This window comes from Amblyomma americanum, chromosome 1, assembly GCF_052857255.1.
Source record: "Amblyomma americanum isolate KBUSLIRL-KWMA chromosome 1, ASM5285725v1, whole genome shotgun sequence".
Taxonomy (NCBI): Eukaryota; Metazoa; Arthropoda; class Arachnida; order Ixodida; family Ixodidae; genus Amblyomma; species Amblyomma americanum.
Genome location: NC_135497.1, coordinates 24,470,020 through 24,488,589, shown reverse-complemented (window position 1 = coordinate 24,488,589; position 18,570 = coordinate 24,470,020). Strand labels below are relative to the sequence as shown.

General features: G+C 44.9%; 1 protein-coding gene across 2 annotated transcripts in view; it reads right to left on the bottom strand.

Moving 5' to 3' along the window:
* LOC144111599 (uncharacterized) overlaps nucleotides 1-18,570 on the bottom strand; it is a 25,054-nt gene extending 6,484 nt beyond the window's left edge. For both annotated transcript variants that reach the window (XM_077644857.1, XM_077644858.1), the window contains exons 1-5: nucleotides 17,066-18,570; nucleotides 9,185-9,400; nucleotides 3,341-3,424; nucleotides 2,031-2,168; nucleotides 1,455-1,576 (exon numbers count right to left, since the gene is read on the bottom strand). In XM_077644857.1, coding sequence (XP_077500983.1) covers nucleotides 1,455-1,576; nucleotides 2,031-2,168; nucleotides 3,341-3,424; nucleotides 9,185-9,400; nucleotides 17,066-18,311 — 1,806 coding nt within the window. In that variant the 5' untranslated portion in view covers nucleotides 18,312-18,570. The remainder of the gene's footprint in view (nucleotides 1-1,454; nucleotides 1,577-2,030; nucleotides 2,169-3,340; nucleotides 3,425-9,184; nucleotides 9,401-17,065) is intronic.

The window sequence follows — 18,570 nt, the reverse complement described above, 5'->3', positions numbered from 1 at the left end:
ATACTCTGTTTCATACATAGCAGGCAACGCTGCGAAGGCTGCAGAAGTAGTGCACCTGCGATACCATATTACTCTGCCACGTACCATTCGTCCTGCTCAAAGCTTCGGTGAGTGTTTGGACAAAAACAAAGAGCGGTACAAAACGAAGTAATTGCATTGAAAACAACGGTTGAAGCTGTAAAGCACTCCGTGTTTGGACCGTATGGCTATAATTTTCACTGAGTGTGAGCTACTCTTTGGGCGTGAATGGAGTCTGAGAAATTTGCCCTACAAGCTGCGTAACATACTGCCATGTGTCATTCTTACTTCTTGAAATATCGATGAGTCATAGGACGAAAATGTGGCAAAAGGTAAAACGAAGTACAGGAGGTGCCAGTCATGGCACTTAAGGTCGTAATGAAGCATGCCTGTGTTCACTTTGGTTGTACGGCGAACTACTTTTAGGGGACGGACTTAGCCTGCGCAAACAGGCGCGCTAGCTTCGGCAGGGTTGACTGCTATTGTATGAAACGGTGTATAACTGCAACTACAGTTAGAGTGGTAGCTTCATCAAGCTTCATCATGGTAAATCAAATAGTTCAGCAATCCATGCAAGAGGACTGCTGCACCCTCCTCGACCTGCAGTGCACTAGTGGTGAAAACATTCTGAAATATGGAAGCACTTGACCTCGTGCTTTCTAATATTTTGACTTCAGTTTGGATGACCAATAGGAGAAGAGCATTTTTAAGCCATCAGAACAAACAAGCTCTTGTCACTGCTACAAGAGGCCAATGCTGCCACCGCACTGAGATAGGCACAAAAAGCTAAGCATATGTTGTACAGCAGGCTAGCACATGGCCTGCACAGCTCAAAGGAATGCGTGTGGCATAAGTACGGAGGTTGGTGTTATGTGCTTTAAATTATCCTGTCCTGTTTATGCTATTGAGAATGCACCAAAAAGAAAAAAACTTCCCCATCTTTGTTCTTTACTTGTGACACCACAGCTGAACCGCACAATATAAAACCTGTGGTGATGGTAAAATTAAAGGGGACAATGCACACTACTAAGAGGTACCCTCTTTGCCAAAAGTTAAGATCTAGGGGGGGTACGCTACTGGGCCACGATGTGAGCCTCATTATGCATCCCCGGCGTACCAACTCTGCTGAGCATAAGAGCAACTGTGGTCCCACCCTTTACAAAAGTTAGGACTTTCAAAGATACTGCAAGAGACCCATTACGCAGCTTAGAAGTAAACCCTCATGGGCTCTAAACTTTTTACAAGGGCTGTACACTTTATTGAGCTTTTAATAGCCGCAGCAATAACAGCCGACCTCTCCTGAAGCAACTAGAAGGCACCCAACCCAAAAATGTCTCTTGTGGTCATTGTGAACTCATTAATTTGGAAGGTTATAGTTAAAATTTGCAGTATCAAGAATGATGAAGAGTGACAAAGGCATTTGCAGCAAAACTTGCCTGCAGGTCACAGGAAACAACATGAGGCAGCAAAGATGGCGCCCAAGAGCGTAGGCTGCTCCATAGGCTAGCTTCAGCCCAATGCAGCCCATACCACAAAGTCAGGGCCAGATGAACCTTAGCTGCACAATTGAATAAGAACGTCATCAGATTTCTTCCACAGTGACACAATGTGCAATTGCAAGCTTTGTGCATAGACAGCAAAAATTCTAAAACAGCTTGTACTTCAACTGTGTAGATGCGCACTAGGAGAGGTCCAATTTTATGCAGATGTCACTGCCTTCCAAAAAAATTTTACCCAGCTAAAAAAAGGACATATTTTTAATTCATGTATTGGCTGCACCTTCAAAATTCCCACCGGAATTTAAAAAGTGCGACCCGTACACAAATTTATAAGGTAACCATGTTAATAAGTTCTATTTAAGAACTAAATAATTTGTAATGTAGCAGAAAAAAAATTTGAATTAAAACAGCAACAACTCTGATGTTTGCATCTGTCAGTACCAGCAAGCTACAGTAAATACAAACAGCAGTGCAAGTTGTGCAGCCGCTAGCAAAACCCACAGCTTGCTGTACCTAGAGAGCTGTCTTTGCAGTCTGTCCTTGATGCCACAGCCAAGTAGGCACTCAGTGGCTGCACTGCCTGAAGCAGCAGGTCCCTGACGGCGTGTGTGACTGTTCCATGGTAAGATCTGACCAAGGCCGAGCTCAGGCCTGCAAAAGGCACACACCCACATTAAAAAAAAACTAGAAAATTTTAAGGACGATTACGATTCTCCCTAATGCTAAATTTGAGTGCAGCTCTGTCGGTGTCTCAGGCTCTGTAGGCTCATTGCTTTGCCTTGCTGGGTCGTCGGCACGTCTAGCGATGATATTAGTTCGATAGTAGTATTAGTTGATGAAGAAGACGATGTGCAATGCACAGCGTGCGAGAATGTGTATATTAGTCCAATAGCAGTATTAGTTGAAGACGATGACGATATGCAATGGACAGCGCGAAAGTGTGTTACAGTTTAGCACAAGACGTGATCGGCCGCAACGATACCCTAGTGCTCTCATGCAGAGACCAACGAAGCTGATCTGTTCACGGTGCTGTGGGTTCAAATCCTAGTCGCGGCAATGATTATTTTTATTTATTTATTTATTGTTTGGCTCGGTTACACCGACGGCATCGGCACATCTTGACCCATGAACGGGTCCTTAAGAGCTGCGCTCTAAAATAAAATTAAACTGCAGTAATGAGGTTAACGCTGCAGTTATCAAGTTTTAATGCAGCATTTCCGTATAGACTGAGAGTCTTCAGCCGAGAGCTGCTCTGCAAAAAAATTATTGGGCGACCGAAATAAGATGTAGACAGCACCTGCTCTAGTTTGACAGCAACTAGTACATGCACCCTAATGCACATAGTATATTCTGGACGCTGTTAATATCTATGCTGTGTTGTTTCATAATGCAAGTGTTTCCCCCTGTGCAAGTGCACCTATTGCAAAATTGCAAAAAACAGCATATTTTGGCCACAACAGTGCCCAGGATGATAAAAGACGTGGTGCATATTATAGGCCATTTAGTATATTCAGCTGGCCAGCAGATGGCTGTGCACAACCAGTACTGTGCAGGAAGGAAGAAAACACTATGACAAACACCAGCACAGCCCGTTCATTGAGCGTTATTCCTCACAGCCATGCACAAGTACTATGCCCAACAGAGGATACACTGGTCACAGTGTGCCGAATGGTGTGCATGCTTGAGTGGAAATTGCTGAAAACCGGAACTGGGTTTAGAAGAATTTTTACACAGAAAAAAGGGTCCACATCAGTACACAGAGATGCTGGTATCCAATAGAACTTGATTAAATGAAATCAAAAACATGAGTTCATCATGCATACCCTGTTTCCAAGCCACCAGTGAGAGCTGAGCAAGAAGGATGTGGGAAACACACTTCATTGAGGCCACTGCACCATTTGGCAAATCTGAAATGTGTTGGTAAAAGCACAAGAAAGAGCATGATGAAATCAAAGTGCATTGTTTGTGAAAAAATGTATCAGCATACTACTGTTTGTTTTTGTAACTTGTTTGTGCTGAGCAACAGTAAAAGCTCAAAGGCAGACTTATGCACCAACCCCCTCTAGGAAGCTAAAATGTCTTAAATGGGCCAAGTGCATTATGCTCCTGCGGAGACCAAATAGCTTGTGACTGTGACATGAGCACTAATGTGACCCAACAATTCCGGCTAATGCACCACTCTGAATGCTCAGCAAAGCTTGATGAGCAAATGTGAGCAATATGTGCCAATAGTCTGCTAGCATAGTGCATTGCACGGTAGCTGTGCTCGCAGGAAGTAACGGCCTCTGTAGTGCTTTCTGCATTGCCGCATCTTCTGGACTATAGTCTTGTGGATAATATATATTCAATAGCTTAGAAATCTTGCAGTGCGAGTAATCTACAGTCGCAGACTATATAAGTGATTTCATCCTGCAAGATGCTTGATAACATCAATAAAGGGCCTCTCTTGCATGTTAAAAATATGCCCTTTTACTCTGGACATGCATCACAATAAGACCCTAAAATTCACTGAAATTACGTGGACAATTTAATTTATTGATCTGTGTGCTAATAAAGATATTTCCGAATAGGTTGGTATGCGTTTGAGCTTAGTTTGAGTTTATGGGGGTTTAACCTCCCAAAGCAACTCAGGCTATGAGGGACGCCGTAGTGAAGGGCTCCAGAAATTTCGACTGCCTGGGGTTCTTTAACGTGCACTGACATCACACAGTACACGGGCCTCTAGAATTTCGCCTCCATCGAAATTCGACCGGCGCGGGCGGGATCGAACCCGCGTCTTTAGGGTCAGTAGCCGAGAGGTTGGTATGCATGTGGATTAAACAATGTATGCAAACTAGGTAAGGTAAGGAGCCAGCTCAAAAATGTCCCTGTAGACAATGCATGAGCTGCAAAATGTAACCTGAAAAAAAATAGCAGACACTGCAGAAATTGTGAAATTAGATGACCTGCACCAAACTATCACTCTCACAATTTATATCCCAGAAAACTGTCAAGACAGTATTTCATGTGTCAGTGTATTTAACAGGGCCTTCCTGGGAATGCAATTTGTACATGTGAAAACAATGGAGACCAGAGAACAATATTTACTTACAGTGCGGCAAAGCAGAGTGGAAGGTCCTGCACTGAACCCAAAGTATGAACTGTCCTGCTCACATTTCACAGGCCACTGGGTTTGCTCCTGGGCCCTGCAGTGTATAGCATTCTCCTGATCTCTGGAAGGTAAGGAGGGCATTCCTCCTTGCCCCTTCCCAGCTTTTAAGTGCCAGGGGGGATACTAGCAACACCCTCTCAATGCTAAGGCCTCTCCACCGGCCGCGTGACGTCACGCCAAGGGACCGTGCAGGCCCCGCGCTCCGCGATTTCAGCGCGCCGCGCCCGTCTGCACTATTCGGGTACTGCCGTACGTAGCTGCCTTATAAGTGATTCCTTCATTTTCATTTTTGTCGTTGCTGCAGAAAAGAAATTCGCTAGTTTGTGCGCGCCTTAGGCTATCATTTTATCTGCTTTATATATTTTTTTTATTGCAGAACACCTTATTGTCAAGAAAGTTCGAGCTGCTAATACAGTTTTTTATAATAAACAATTTAGCATACGGCCGCCAATTTCGCATTATTGGTCATTATAATAAAAAATTGATTAGTTAATTTCAATTAATCATCTAATTATTAGGTTCTATCACGTACATGACGTCTGCCGTGCGGTAAAATCCATCCGCAGACCGCACATGCGTATATCTAGTTGTTAAAGTAGAAGTTCGTGAACATTGAAAAAAAAAACACCGTCTACTGCGCATTGTGTTAGTTTAATTCTGTATTGTGTTTTGCTTAAAGCTTTCACACACAGCAATAATGACACTCACAATAATGTTGCGCTGTTGAGTATTTGTACAGCTAATCTGACCCTTACAATAAAAAACGACGAGACACCAGCAATGAAGTGTGCGCAAAGCATTTTTATTGCTTGGGAATAAAACTTACTTCTTCTTAAGCGTTGCTGCTTTCCGGGCTGCGGCCTTCTGCTGCGCATTGTCTTGTATGGCATCATTTCTTAGTTTGCAAAAGTTGTTTAGAACAACGTTGGTTGCAACGCGTACTACCAAGCGCAGGAGACTTTGTGCAGTGTGGCCATTTTCACATGTCTCAATGTCGTGTTCGTCCAGGAGGGAAATCGTCTGTGAAATCACGACACCACGTTGATTTCTACAGGAGAGAAAATCTTCCGCGGTTGCTCCAAAAGACAACTTCTCTGCAACTAGTTTAGTCATCAGTACCATGTGAACTGTGCATGGCTGGGGAAACTTCAGCCCTCCTCTCGACAGGTTAGCTATCATGGCAGTATTTTCCGCTTCGATCTCTCGATTTTCAATCACCAATGTGCTGAAGCAAGCAGAACATGAAAGCTTCTTTAAAGCAGCATGAGCAGCGTATCCTGCAATGTAGACAATAGCATCCATGTCAGAGTGGGCGTGTGTAATATCGTCGTCGCTGACAGCCACAGAAAAGTTGCATGGGACAAGATCCTCACTTACGTCTTCAAACTCTGTTTCCTCGCGTGGAAATGTCAAAAGTTTTTGAAGACGAAGCTTCTTCTCACATTCGTAGAGCTGACGCACGGAAATGTGGTACTGTGATCCTGCCAGCTGGCGGTAACGGCCGAACCGGTCTTCTAGCGCATCCGTCTGAAATTTGCCCAGCAGTACGTACTTGAAGTGAAGTTCTTCTAAGCAGTAGCGCGAGAGTTCTACCAGAGAATAGCATGTCAGTCGCAAAGCACTGTGAGTCTCTTTCGTCAGCGAGCCACTGGTGATGTTTATTCTTGCCCAAGCGTCCAACCAGTCCACAACGCCGCTCAGGAAAGCTAACTGTGTGTCATCAACAGACCTTACAGGGTCTTGCATGCTGTCCCTTAGCCTCTGGCCTTTGCAAGGGGTCTTAACATTGACTATTTGCCACCATGTGAGGATAACGTCAATGAAAAGAGCAGTCGACTCAGCTTGAGGAATCTTGAACGCGGAACCATGTGTCCTGAGGGCATTTGAAACAAACTGATTAATGACGTCGAGAGCGAGCTTTACATTTTGCCGCTCCATTGAGGTTGGATTCACGGCTTTTGCGTTCAGTCTGTAAGCAGCCTTCACAAGCGACGTCTTCTCTGAAGAATAAAGCTGCCGCACAGCTGCGAAAGAAGCAGCTTTCATACGAGGAGGCCCTTCGGGCATTGCTCCACTCAAGTCCATTTCAGGGAAATAGAGGCATGTTCCAGGGTTTTTCTGGTTAATCCAATTGTTCCTAATGCACTTCAAGAGATGCACAGGATCGACCACGTAGAAAAGAGGGCGAGCGTTATCGGCTGGATGGGGATAGACAATGCTCACCTGAGGACTTGTAGCAAATAACGACATCATCTTGCGGTTCAGAGCATTGTTGTCCGTTATCACAGCGATAATTTTGAGCCCCATTTTCTCAACATTAATGATTATGTTCTTAGCATGCTCGTGCAAAATTTCTGCGCTCAGTTTGCTCACAGGTAATATGTGAATGACGTCCTTGTTTGCAGAAAGGAGTGATTGTACCATGAACACATGGGCTGTTGTTGCTGGTTCCGTTGAATGAACCGACGATCCTACTATTGTGCCCCCTTTGTAGTCGAAGTATGGTTTTATGTGGATCTCATCGATCATCAGGGTCACTGTCTTCTCGTGGTCTTTCATTGATTTGACTCGTTCTCGGATGTAGGAGAGACAGTGCGGTTGATTTTGCTCCACAAGAGGGTCAGCTTTGTAATTTGAGCAAACACGGCGCAGTGTGGAAGGATGGGGCAGAATGATTCTTGATGCAGCTCTTGTGAAGTGATATGCGTGAGGAGAAATTGAATTCAAAATACTGGCGAATACCAGCAGCTCTGCGCTATACACATGCTGTTTCGCGAGGAGAAGCTCTATCTGCTCAACCAGAAATTTCAGCAAAGAAGACTGTTCTTTCGTCGTATCACTGTCCTCAATGAGGTCTCCAAGCAGTGAACCGACAAACTGCAATACTTTAGTATGTTTCGACTCTTTCGTCACCTCAGGTATATTATGCAAGCCTATCTCGAGTTCTTCTAGCAGCAAGGACAGGCTGGAGGTGTCGCATACTTGAGCTGGCAGAATCCTGCCTGAAGGAAGCGACAGAAGCTTCACTCCATTCAAGAAAACAGAAAGTGACAGATCAGGGAGAACTACCAAGGCGCATTTCACATTAGGTGAAGGATCATTCTCGATGAGAAGGAACCTAACGCACTGCTCATCGACAGAAACGGTCCAGAATTTCGTGTTGCAGATTCCAGGCAACTTAGATTTGAACTCCTCGTAAGATGAAACTTTGTTTCTTTTCTGTTCAAGCTCATTAGACTGAAGTGACTTCCTCATAGCCTCCTGCAAAGCAGCGTTTTCCCTTCTTGCTTTTTTCGTCTCTGGCGATTCACTCCGTCCAGGCGTTGAGGACAAGTATTTTGGGCAGTTTGGAAAAACAGAAGGCGCAGCATCAATCTTCAACTGTAGCCTGTCACGCTTCACCTCTATTATTTTCCCTGTCAGTTCATCTTGGTGTGACAACGTCGTAATGAAGTCGCCTGCGTGGAAGTGCAGTTCACACACCTGCACGAGAAAATGAAGCAAGGCCATTCGCCATGACTCTCCATTGCCTAAAACACTAAGTAAAAAGAGTCTGAATAGTGAACAGCTTTTACATATTTACACAGCTTTTACACAAGCCTTATGCACATCCACAGAACTAAATGCTTCCTGGACAATTCATACATAAGTGTAAGAAGTGATATCATTGCCTACAAAGACAGCATGCCTTTCCGGGAGCGACAGCTCACAACTAAGATAATTACCAGCGCCTATTAAGCAATATTTCAGAGTCTTACCCTCGAATGCTCTGTAGGTGTGAAATCCTTCCGTGGAATGGCTCGCAACCAGGCTTTTCTTCGTACTTCGTCTCTTGGGAAGCAATAAACACGTACTTTGGGACCATTCTGGTAGTTCCCGCGGCACCCGGGAACACAGCACCGGCCCATGTTTCACGAAGTTGCACTCGCTACACGGCAGGCAATCAGTTTCCCATTCGTGCGCTAGCACAGGTACGCACGCCACACAAGAAACGGCCACACGAAACAGACACAGCCGTGCGAGGAGCGAACGGAAATGCACCCAACGCCAGGCTGAAAGACTCAAGCAGCAGCTAGACGCTCACTGCAAGACTGCGTTCGTGTCTGTGCTTGCCCGGGCAGGCGCGAGCACATCGAGGGAGACAACCGAGCGGAGCGGAGCCGCGCTTGCTGAGCAGCCTGACCGGACACTTGGCGTGACGTAGCGCGTGTGGAAAGGAGGGCCTGGAGAGGCCTGAAGAAAGTATTTAGAGGGTGTTGAGCGGAGCCGCGCTTGGTGAGCAGCCTGACCGGACACTTGGCGTGACGTAGCGCGTGTGGAAAGGAGGGCCTGGAGAGGCCTGAAGAAAGTATTTAGAGGGTGTTGATACTAGCCCTCTGCAATATGGACCAGCAGAAAACCCTGTGGCCTGAGAGCTTGAAAAGAATGGTACATGCACACAGGAACTATTGTAGCATGTAATGTTGGCTAGGCTAGAGCACCAAGGGAAAAAGTCAGAATATGTAAAGGCATGCACCATGGCTTTGGCAGGCCAGCACCAGGAGTAGCGAGAAGTCTGACTTTGCTGGGGCACCCTCAGTCTCCCCACACTCAGGGCTTGAGGTCAGGATGGCCAGCCTGGCAAGCAGCTGGCTAGCAAAGCAATCCCAGTAGTGGTCCCAGTACAGCTTTTCCAGCTCAAAGCAGCTGGGACGGGTTGCCCTTGGTGGCTGCTTCTGCCAAAGTGCCCTGCCTGCAAGCAGCGCTAGGCTATTAGAATGTGCAACTGTGACATAAGGAGGAGAGAAGTGTACAGGCGGCTAGTTTACAACTATGATAAACACCACACAGCCACCTGTGGCACTTACGGACATTGTAATGAGCCCATTCTGAAAAATATGCCAACATAGTAACTAGAGCATCTTTAAATTGCCCTAAAGGTGCAGGTTCACTTTCCTACCAGCAGTTTAGATGATAGGCGTGGGGGGCCGCATTCCAGAAAGATAGAAAATCAAAAATAGCCCTGCATGCAGATTTTTACCGTATTAAAAAATTGCAGACAGCAAAAATAATCCACAGCTCTTTTCCACACCATTACACACAGTCTATATTCACATTCAAATGCAAAACCTCACATGGCAGCACTGCAAACCGTAAATAAGGGGGGACTTAAAGGGAAACTGAGGTCAATGCTATCAAATTTTATTTTGTTAGTAAAATCCTATAGTTCGGCATTTCCTGGTTTTGTTGCCGCTTGTCCGGCAGCAAAACTTAAGGTGCATTTATTGCCAAGAGATTTGGATTCAAAGTTCAAAAACTTTTACCGCCGCTCAGATTCAAACTCTGGACTCTCTGATGACGAAATAAGAGAAAAGTGACGTAAAGTGGCAGAAACGGGGACTCCGTGATTGCTGGCTGCGAGCGCTGCGCTGCTGCCTAGCAGCAGCCGAAATGAAAACTACTGCCGGCCGGACGATGGAGGCCTCTATCAGGCATCGTCGCTTCGTTTACGTTTGCACCAACGCTACGATGTCCCGATTCCGACAACTTAGTTCTCGCAAAGAATTGCGGCCTGCACTTCAGCGACCTCAATCCCACACAGCGTGCAATGCTTCTGAGGGTTGAGGCGGCGGGTCTGGCTAGAAAGTCAAAACGCCGAGGAGTCGGCAACGTTGCTGTCACCGCCAAGCCACCGACACGACTTATGTGTAGCGGCTGGTACGTGTGGGCACATTTAAATTCTGCAGTAATGGTCCTCGTAGGGCCAGTTATGCAGTCCAGCACCTTGGTACGTTGACGATGCGAACACACCGAGCGGTGTGTTTGCTAACGTGGAGGCACGTTGAACATTGGCTATACGCAGCTCTTTTTCCTTGTCGCAGTTGCGTGCCGTTGCACGAACTTCGTCTGGCGAGCACTTAGAGGGGCATTTGGAGGTCCTCTGCTGCTCTGCCCTTGTAAATCGAGGCGCATAACGAAACCATGCACGCACGCAGACCACACAGCCACGAAGCACCCCAATACATACTGAAACTCAACTGGCCGCCTGTTGCGCCGCCAATTACAGGTTTTTTTGTGCTTCCAACATTCAGGTTGTCTTTTTTCCGTCTTCCTCGTGCGATAGAAGGAACTAGCGGTTTCAAAGCAAAACTTGTGTACTTCAATATCAATCAAACGCGTAACCTTCATGCATGTTTGCCACCCTCAGAGATCCATGCCATCTTTTCTCTTATTTCGTCATCACGCTTGTAATTACGATATTGACCTGCGGCGGCGATACCTGCATTTTAGTCCTTGCTCTTTTCTACCTTACATGGGCTTTGTTTTCAGTAAAAGTGGTGTTTTTGTGGTTAGGACCTGGTATTCTATCGATACAAGCCAACTTCAATTTCTCCTCAGTGCTTCTTTAATGTCTCAAAGCGAAACATGGACTATGAGTAGAGGCTGGACTTTTCGGTTTTATTTTTTGAAAATTTGGCACACTTTTTGGCATTTATTTCAGAACGCCATTTTCGATCTCTTTCAGCAAATAATTTTTTCTACATATGAATTTTTGGTTTTTATCGATAAAATATATGATGTCCCTGTACTGTCAAAAGTGATGTACCATTTATATGAACCTTTTTTTTTTTAACCAGCCACTCATGTAGCAGTATGCACCACATAAATAGCCATCTTAAGAGCTATCTTTGCTGAAGAAAGTCTTACAGACGTAACAAAAAGCAAAAATGCCGAAGTTAAAAGATTGGGCCGTAAGCCAAAATGCAACAAGGAAACTTGTCACCTTCTGGTTGCACTCTGGGCTAAATAAGAGGACCACGCACCCTATGCTCTGTGTGCTGAGGCAGCGATGGAACTGCTGCTTAACCGTCGCAAAAGCCAGAACATGGCACCTTCGCGCTGTTTATGCATGGTTTCGCACTGACAGTTGCTTGTTACAGTTCCAAAAGTTGTCAGTGTCCTTACGTGCAGAGGAAAAACCTACTTAACGAAGCAATGGCCCCAAGTCAGTAATAAGTATGAGCGGACGGCGCTATGTTAGCCAGTTGCACTTAGCTAATGGTTGAGCTTTCCTCTCTACAACGACGTGTCGGAGTTAGCGGATCAATGCCTCATAACTCACAGTTACTGTACTAAATTCATAAGATACGTTCATCCCACCATGTTCCTGGTTCCAACACTTTCTTAGTTTTCTGCTGTGACCTACTGTAGCTGCAATGAATAGCCAGTTAGTTGTGACATGCATACCAGAGATACTGGCCTTTTTTGGTTAGAACCGAATTTAAAATGAATTCGGCATACGTTTATCGGTGTTTTTCAGTTTAAACCGAAAAGTCCAACCCCTAGCTACAAGGGATGCCATAGTGGAGGGTTCTTTAATGCGCACTGATAATGCACAGCACATAAGCTTTCTTGTACTTCGCGTCCATCGAAATACGGCCGCCGCGCTGCGATTTTAGGATCAGCAGCCAAACACATGCCACTGTTGATGCTGTTATTATTATTATTAGTAGTAGTAGTAGTATTATTACTACTATTAACATTATTATAGTGTCCGGCTTGTTGGAAGGACTGAACAACTATATTACTAAAAATATGTAAGAGTATTGCTTGTAATTCTTCTACAGCCCTTGGTGACAATATATTTAAGTCCTTAGGTTTCCCATCTTTTCAATCAATTTTTAAGCAAACAGTTCATTTGAGACCATTTGGAATTCAGAATTTAAAAAGAGATACACACCTCCCATAGCGCTATGCAACGCCTAATGTTGTGTTGTACAACACAGCTCTACCAGGTATGGCCAAGCGAGGAGGTGAGACTACGTGCCAAAAATTTTCAATAGCCATCCTGATGAGATCCTCTTAGACTCTAAATATACGCTGAAAAACTTGCTTCAGTTAACTTGATAGTTTTTTTTATTCTCTGTATTTTGTCATCTTTGTAACATGAAGTCGCTCAGAGTATACTTTCTGCACAATTATGAATATTATCTTTTTTTCTCTAGCCCTAAAAGATTACCAAACGTGCATTGTGTGTGAATATTGTTTATCTAATGTCCATTTTGCATGTTTCTTGTGTCGTTAGTCATCTTGTGCTTATAATACTTCCTGTACATTCTATGACTGTATTGTTCTCCTGTCTTCCTGTTTTTGGTTTCTACATTTTTTCCTGATTTCTTGCAACCAAATGACGTGTAACAATTTTTTATATATTTATGTGCATTTGTTTTAAAAGCCAATTTTTTAATTGTGTTTTATCTGCTAGTTTTCTTTGTCATTTTCACAGATTTTGCCGGGCCTAGTTCCTCGAGCCATTTTTGGCTTTGACAGCCTTTAACTGAAAAATTTAACACGGAAACGAGCAATGACTATTATTATTATTATTTTCTTTCTTTTTCCTTTACATTTTCAATTTGGCGTGATGTTTCTCTATACGTAAAAAAAAAAAGATTTGCTGCCTGCTGCCGGGTTTTGCCCAATAAGCCACGATGGCTTTGGCATGCCCGGAACTGTTGTGCTGTACTGCCTGACGAAAAATAAACTATTATTATTATTATTATTCTCATTCTCTACTCTTATTCTGTGAATGGTATGCCGTTTTCCAGCGGTTGATGAAATTAATCACCTCGGCGTACTTTTCGACCGTAGCCTCAGCTTCTCCTCTCATACTAAACGCATTGCCCTATGGGCTATGCGTACACTCGGATTCATCTCCAAGCTTTCCAGAGAGTTCCGAGCCCCACTTCCTTTCTTAAAGCTCTACCTGTCCATATGTTTGCTGCTTTTGGAGTATGCCTGTTCTTTGGAGCGGCAGTTGCAAGTCGAACTGTGACAAAATCAACAGAGTTCAGCTAAATTTTTTACGCATATTTCAACATCGGTTTTCTTGCACAACTTCCAACACTGTCGTTCCAGACGGAGTAACTCACCACAGCTTCCTTCTCTTAGTTGCCATCGTGTTAGGGCAGATATAATTTTCTTGTATAAACTTCTTCATGGTCACATTCTATGCCCTCAACTCCTAGCGCGTATCCTTTTTGTGTGCACCGCGAAAGAGCATAAGGGAATTCAGACCATTCCAAGTTTCTGCATTCGTACACTCCCTCTCCCCTCTGGACAGAATGAAAAAGTTGTGTAATTCTCTTTATCCTCACCTTGATAGATTCGAAAACTCTCTCTTCATTTGTATTTGATGTCTGTAACTTCCACTTTGAGCAGTCCTTTCTTCATATATAGCTTCCCCTTTCACACATTTTGTCTTTACTTCACCTGTGCATTTCCACCTGTATTAGTATTTTGATGTTTTTTTCTCCTTAATTGTTTCAACACTTTTACATGTTTTCATTAATATTATTACTTTAAAACCGTGTACTCATGTCTGATTGTCTGTAACACATTCACCAATTAAATTTCTTATGGTGTTTGATTGTATTTCTAGCTTGTATTCTAGAGATTTCATATTCGTTCATATTAGGATTGGTTTATTCTTGATTGTATTTTGCTGTATGCTCTACTTTGCTGTGATAAGTCGTTCTTGTTTTCATTCCCTTTGTTTCTTTTTTTCTGTTCATTATTTATGTGTCTGTTGCCTGTTCTAGCTGTTTTCATTTCCCGCTGCTCTCACTGTTTTCTTGTTTTTGCTTTTTATGCTTTATGCTCGCTGTCACACCTTTGTCTAATGCAGAGGCCTAGTTGATATGTCTTTTTTTTTTTTCTATCGCCTTGACTGCTGCATTGGGGAAATAAATTTACATTTTTGTGTGTGTGTATGGTGGACTAGCACCAAGACCTTTGGGTTGTTTCTGGGCATCGAAAATATTGATTGATTGATTGACTGATTGATTGATCGATTGATTGATTATTATCACCACCACAACCACTTTTTGTGAAGACTAGCTGTTCAGACCTCACGACACTTGTGGCACTAACAGACATGAAAATAAGCCAGTTCTGAGGCTCAGAATGCATGATGGCATGCAACCACTGCAGCACATTTCTACTGATCCAAGGTCATGGTTTCAATTATCTCCAAACAGTTGAAGGATACGATGGCTATATAAAAAATTGATCAGAAAATGAATCAAACTCCTCCACATATATTTTTTTTTCATATCAATAAATTATCACTAAGAGATTATTACACAGCCCTTTACCACTTACCGCTGCATTTGAATGTAAACGCCTCTACACCACCATCCCTATTACCCCTTTGATTTCACCAAAAATCACACTTCCAGAGGTGATCTCTATCTGAGCAAGAGATTAGCTGCAGTTACTGGTGTTTAACCAATTGAGTTTTCCAGGGCTTAATTTCACATCATCATTAAAGAACGTAGACAGACACAACAGTGCTACAAATGGAGAACTTATATGAAACAGCTCTGCCCACACAGAAGCTAGAATCATAAATAAGGTGCATTGTATGTTGACCGTAGCAAAACAAAAATATGAAGTGTTGCATTAACTAAAGAAGAAAGTATGGCGTAAGCACACAAGAGTGGTGGCTGAGAAGCAAGCTTATTAATCACTTCACATACAAATAACAATTACAATAATAATGTTAACATTGAAGCAGTGGCGCTAGCCTTAGTTCAGGCATTTAACTGTACATTCCCTGCGACCTTCCAGCAGTTCACTGCCAAGTGCACATTAAAGCCTTTCGACACCCAAAACACAAAGGGACATCCCAATAAATAAACATGCATGCCAAAAAGAACCCAGACATACATGCACAACAATGCTTGGCCAAACTGGCCTCTGGACGCCACTGCACGGGTAATGCGTGAAACAGATTACACGCTCATAAACCTCGCCTGCACACCATTCTAGAAATCTCGGGGTCATTCTATCCAACCTCGGCAATAATGCCCTAATGGAAGGCTTGCAAGAAAGGTCTAATTAGGGACAACAGGCACGTCGCTTCAGCGTGAGGAGGAAAAGACCTGTGCCCCTGCGGGTGTGGTCCACTGTGCAGAGCAGCAAAATGACAGAGTGCCCCACCCACACAAGGCAAGTGCAATTAGTGTATTGATTTGAGGGCCAGCTTTGTACACTGCTCCTATAATCTGCGTTTGTACAAAATCAATACACTAGACATACCTAAGCTGGGACAAGTAAAGCTACAGTAGTACTACATGTGCCAAGATCTTAAGTGCAATAACCAGTGTAGCATTACAGCAATCCAAATGGGCAAAATTGGTGGATTTCACTCATAATTAGAGAAAAACTAGCGTGAGGAAAAGGTACTTACCACTGCAGGTATCAATTGATAAGTGACAAGCAAAATTTTTCAGGCAGCAATCGAAACTGTATAGACATAAGCACACTGATGTGTTGTTGGCATGCAAAAAAACTACAGTCTAGCAAAACAACTACAGTCTATTTAAACATACTTGATAGTAAGTGTAATAACAAAACAAACAAAACAAAGTTGAATAACACTTCATGACAAAGGTTTGGTTTATGGGGGTTTAACGTCCCAAAGCGACTCAGGTTATGAGGGACGCCGTAGTGAAGGGCTCCGGAGATTTCGGCCACCTGGATGACATAAAGGCAAGATGGGAAAAAAACAGCGGTGATGTTCAGTTGGCCCTCCTCGTGATCACATTTAGTGCAATGCACCAACTGGTCTAGCCTGTAACACTGGTTAGAAGAACAGAAACAAAAAACATTTTGAGCTCTTTTAGTAAAAATTGTAACAGCCTTTGCACTTAGTTTGGTTTGGTTTATGGGGGTTTAACGTCCCAAAGCGACTCAGGCTATGAGAGACGCCGTAGTGAAGGGCTCCCGAAATTTCGACCACCTGGGGTTCCTTAACGTGCACTGACATCGCGCAGCACACGGGCCTTTAGAATTTCGCCTCCATCGAAATTCGACCACCCCGGCTGGGATCGAACCTGCGTCTTTCGGGCCAGGAGCCGAGCACCATAACCGCTCAGCCACCACGGCGGCTGCCTTTGCACTTATTCTTCACAAAGAAAAATAATGAAATGCCCATTACAGTGATCTAGCATTGCCTGTAGTCTACATGTGACGAACCTCACTACTGTAAAGCCCTTTCATAAAGAAGGTGACGGGCTGGGATAACTTGGAAGGCATTATCAGAAGCATTTCATGAAGCTCTCAAGGCAGATCACGGTGATAATGTGATGTCTGTTATTTTATAATAGCAGGTTTCATCCATGCAAGTCTATTGCACACAGTCAGACAGGCAAAAACTCCCTGCGGCAAAGAGGTGACGGCAACAGCAGCACAGTACAGCCCCAGCCCACCCCTGGCCCCTGTTCCCTGCTGTCGCTTCAGGAAAACCTAAGGTCCTGGATACATGCCCATAGCTAGAAGACACATTCTACGACGGCAACACCCACGCCATTTACGCCAGCTATCGCCCCGGAAAAGGGAATGCGGTTTCAGGCACCTTGTTTCTGCTTGGAAGCTTGAGGTGGGGCTGAGTGATCTATGCATGTGGCAGCATAGAGGTACTTGAGCAGCAACGTCTGGCCGGATTGGATCAGGGCAGTCAGAAAAGCAGTCGTGCTAGGTGTGTCGCAAGCAGCAGGCATGCTCCAAAAGTCGGTACCGCCGACATCTTCCCAAGTATATGCTCGAATAGCGCGTTCAGGACCCTTCCTGCCTTCTCCACCAACGAACGCAGCAAGTCTGGCAGCAGAGGTTTCGGCCTGGTGCGCTGCAAGCGTGTAGAGCACCGTTGACACAAGCAGAGGAGTCACGCTGGATCCGTGAGCACCGAGCAACTGGTTGAAGAAGTGGCATGATGAGAACACGCCGCCAATCCAGTCAGCGTGCAGGTCAGCGGCGTCCATTTGACACAGCAGCAAGATGTCGTTGCGCAAACTCAACCAAGCCCACCGCAGCGCTTGCTCAGTCAACGAGTCCAGACGAACCTGCGTCCAGCGCAGCACGACGTCCAAAGAACTGTGCCACTGCGCGTCGAAGCTATTGAATGTGTGGCCCAGGAACTTGACGAGGCAAGGCCAGGCGAAGGTGGCCGCTTGTAAATTGTCAAGAAACGCAGATTTGCGAAGGAAAGACAGGTGCAGGACGTCTTTGGGTAATATGGGGTGCCCTGAAGACAGCAGCTGTCCAATCAAAGTGTCTTCAGCCAGAGCTAGGTTTTTGATGCGGTCGCGCAACTTTCGGACTGTGGCAACCTGGTGGCTGCATTCCTTTTTAATTACCAGCAAACAGCGTTCCTTCATGAGCGACTTCATTTGGTCGTGCAGGGCTTTTACGCGCTCTTTCTCGCGCGCGGAGCACAACTCCTGACGGCCGTCTGTCCCAGACGAGGAGCTGCAAACGGAAGAATCGGACTGAAGCAAAATGCTGAGCGTCTCCATGACTTCGGCAGTGTGGAGGAGGATCTTCTGTTCTCCCAGCAATGCGGGCGCGCTGCTGCATGCTTGATCTTCAGGTGGTGGAGGTTTGGTCACAGGTGTCACCGGCGGTGCTTTCGGCTTTGGTCCAGCTGGTTGTTTCTGAACGGCCTGAGGCGCCTTGTCGTAACTGGAGCTTGAGGAAATTTGTTTGGAAGACCGAGAGGACGTGAGTAGGAGGTGCTGCTGAATTTCTACCATTTTTTTCCACTCTCGTCGTTCCGAGGCGAAACGACGCCGCTGGACAGGCGGAAGTTCAGCTTCTCCCATCTCACTAGGAAATATATCTTACGTGCATTAAACATAAAAATTTGAGCTCCCTAGAATATAGCTTCATTAGTTCAGTGCATGCTACTGATGACGCGGCCAACTTCCAACAAGTTATCGACGACATGCCGGCGCACTTCCAATGAAATGATACACTCAACAACAAAATCCGGCCAATCCGGCGGTATGCCCATGCCTGTCGCCACGAAACCGTGGTCGCCGTGGTCGCGAAGCGACAGCGGCATGTAAACACACCACTCAC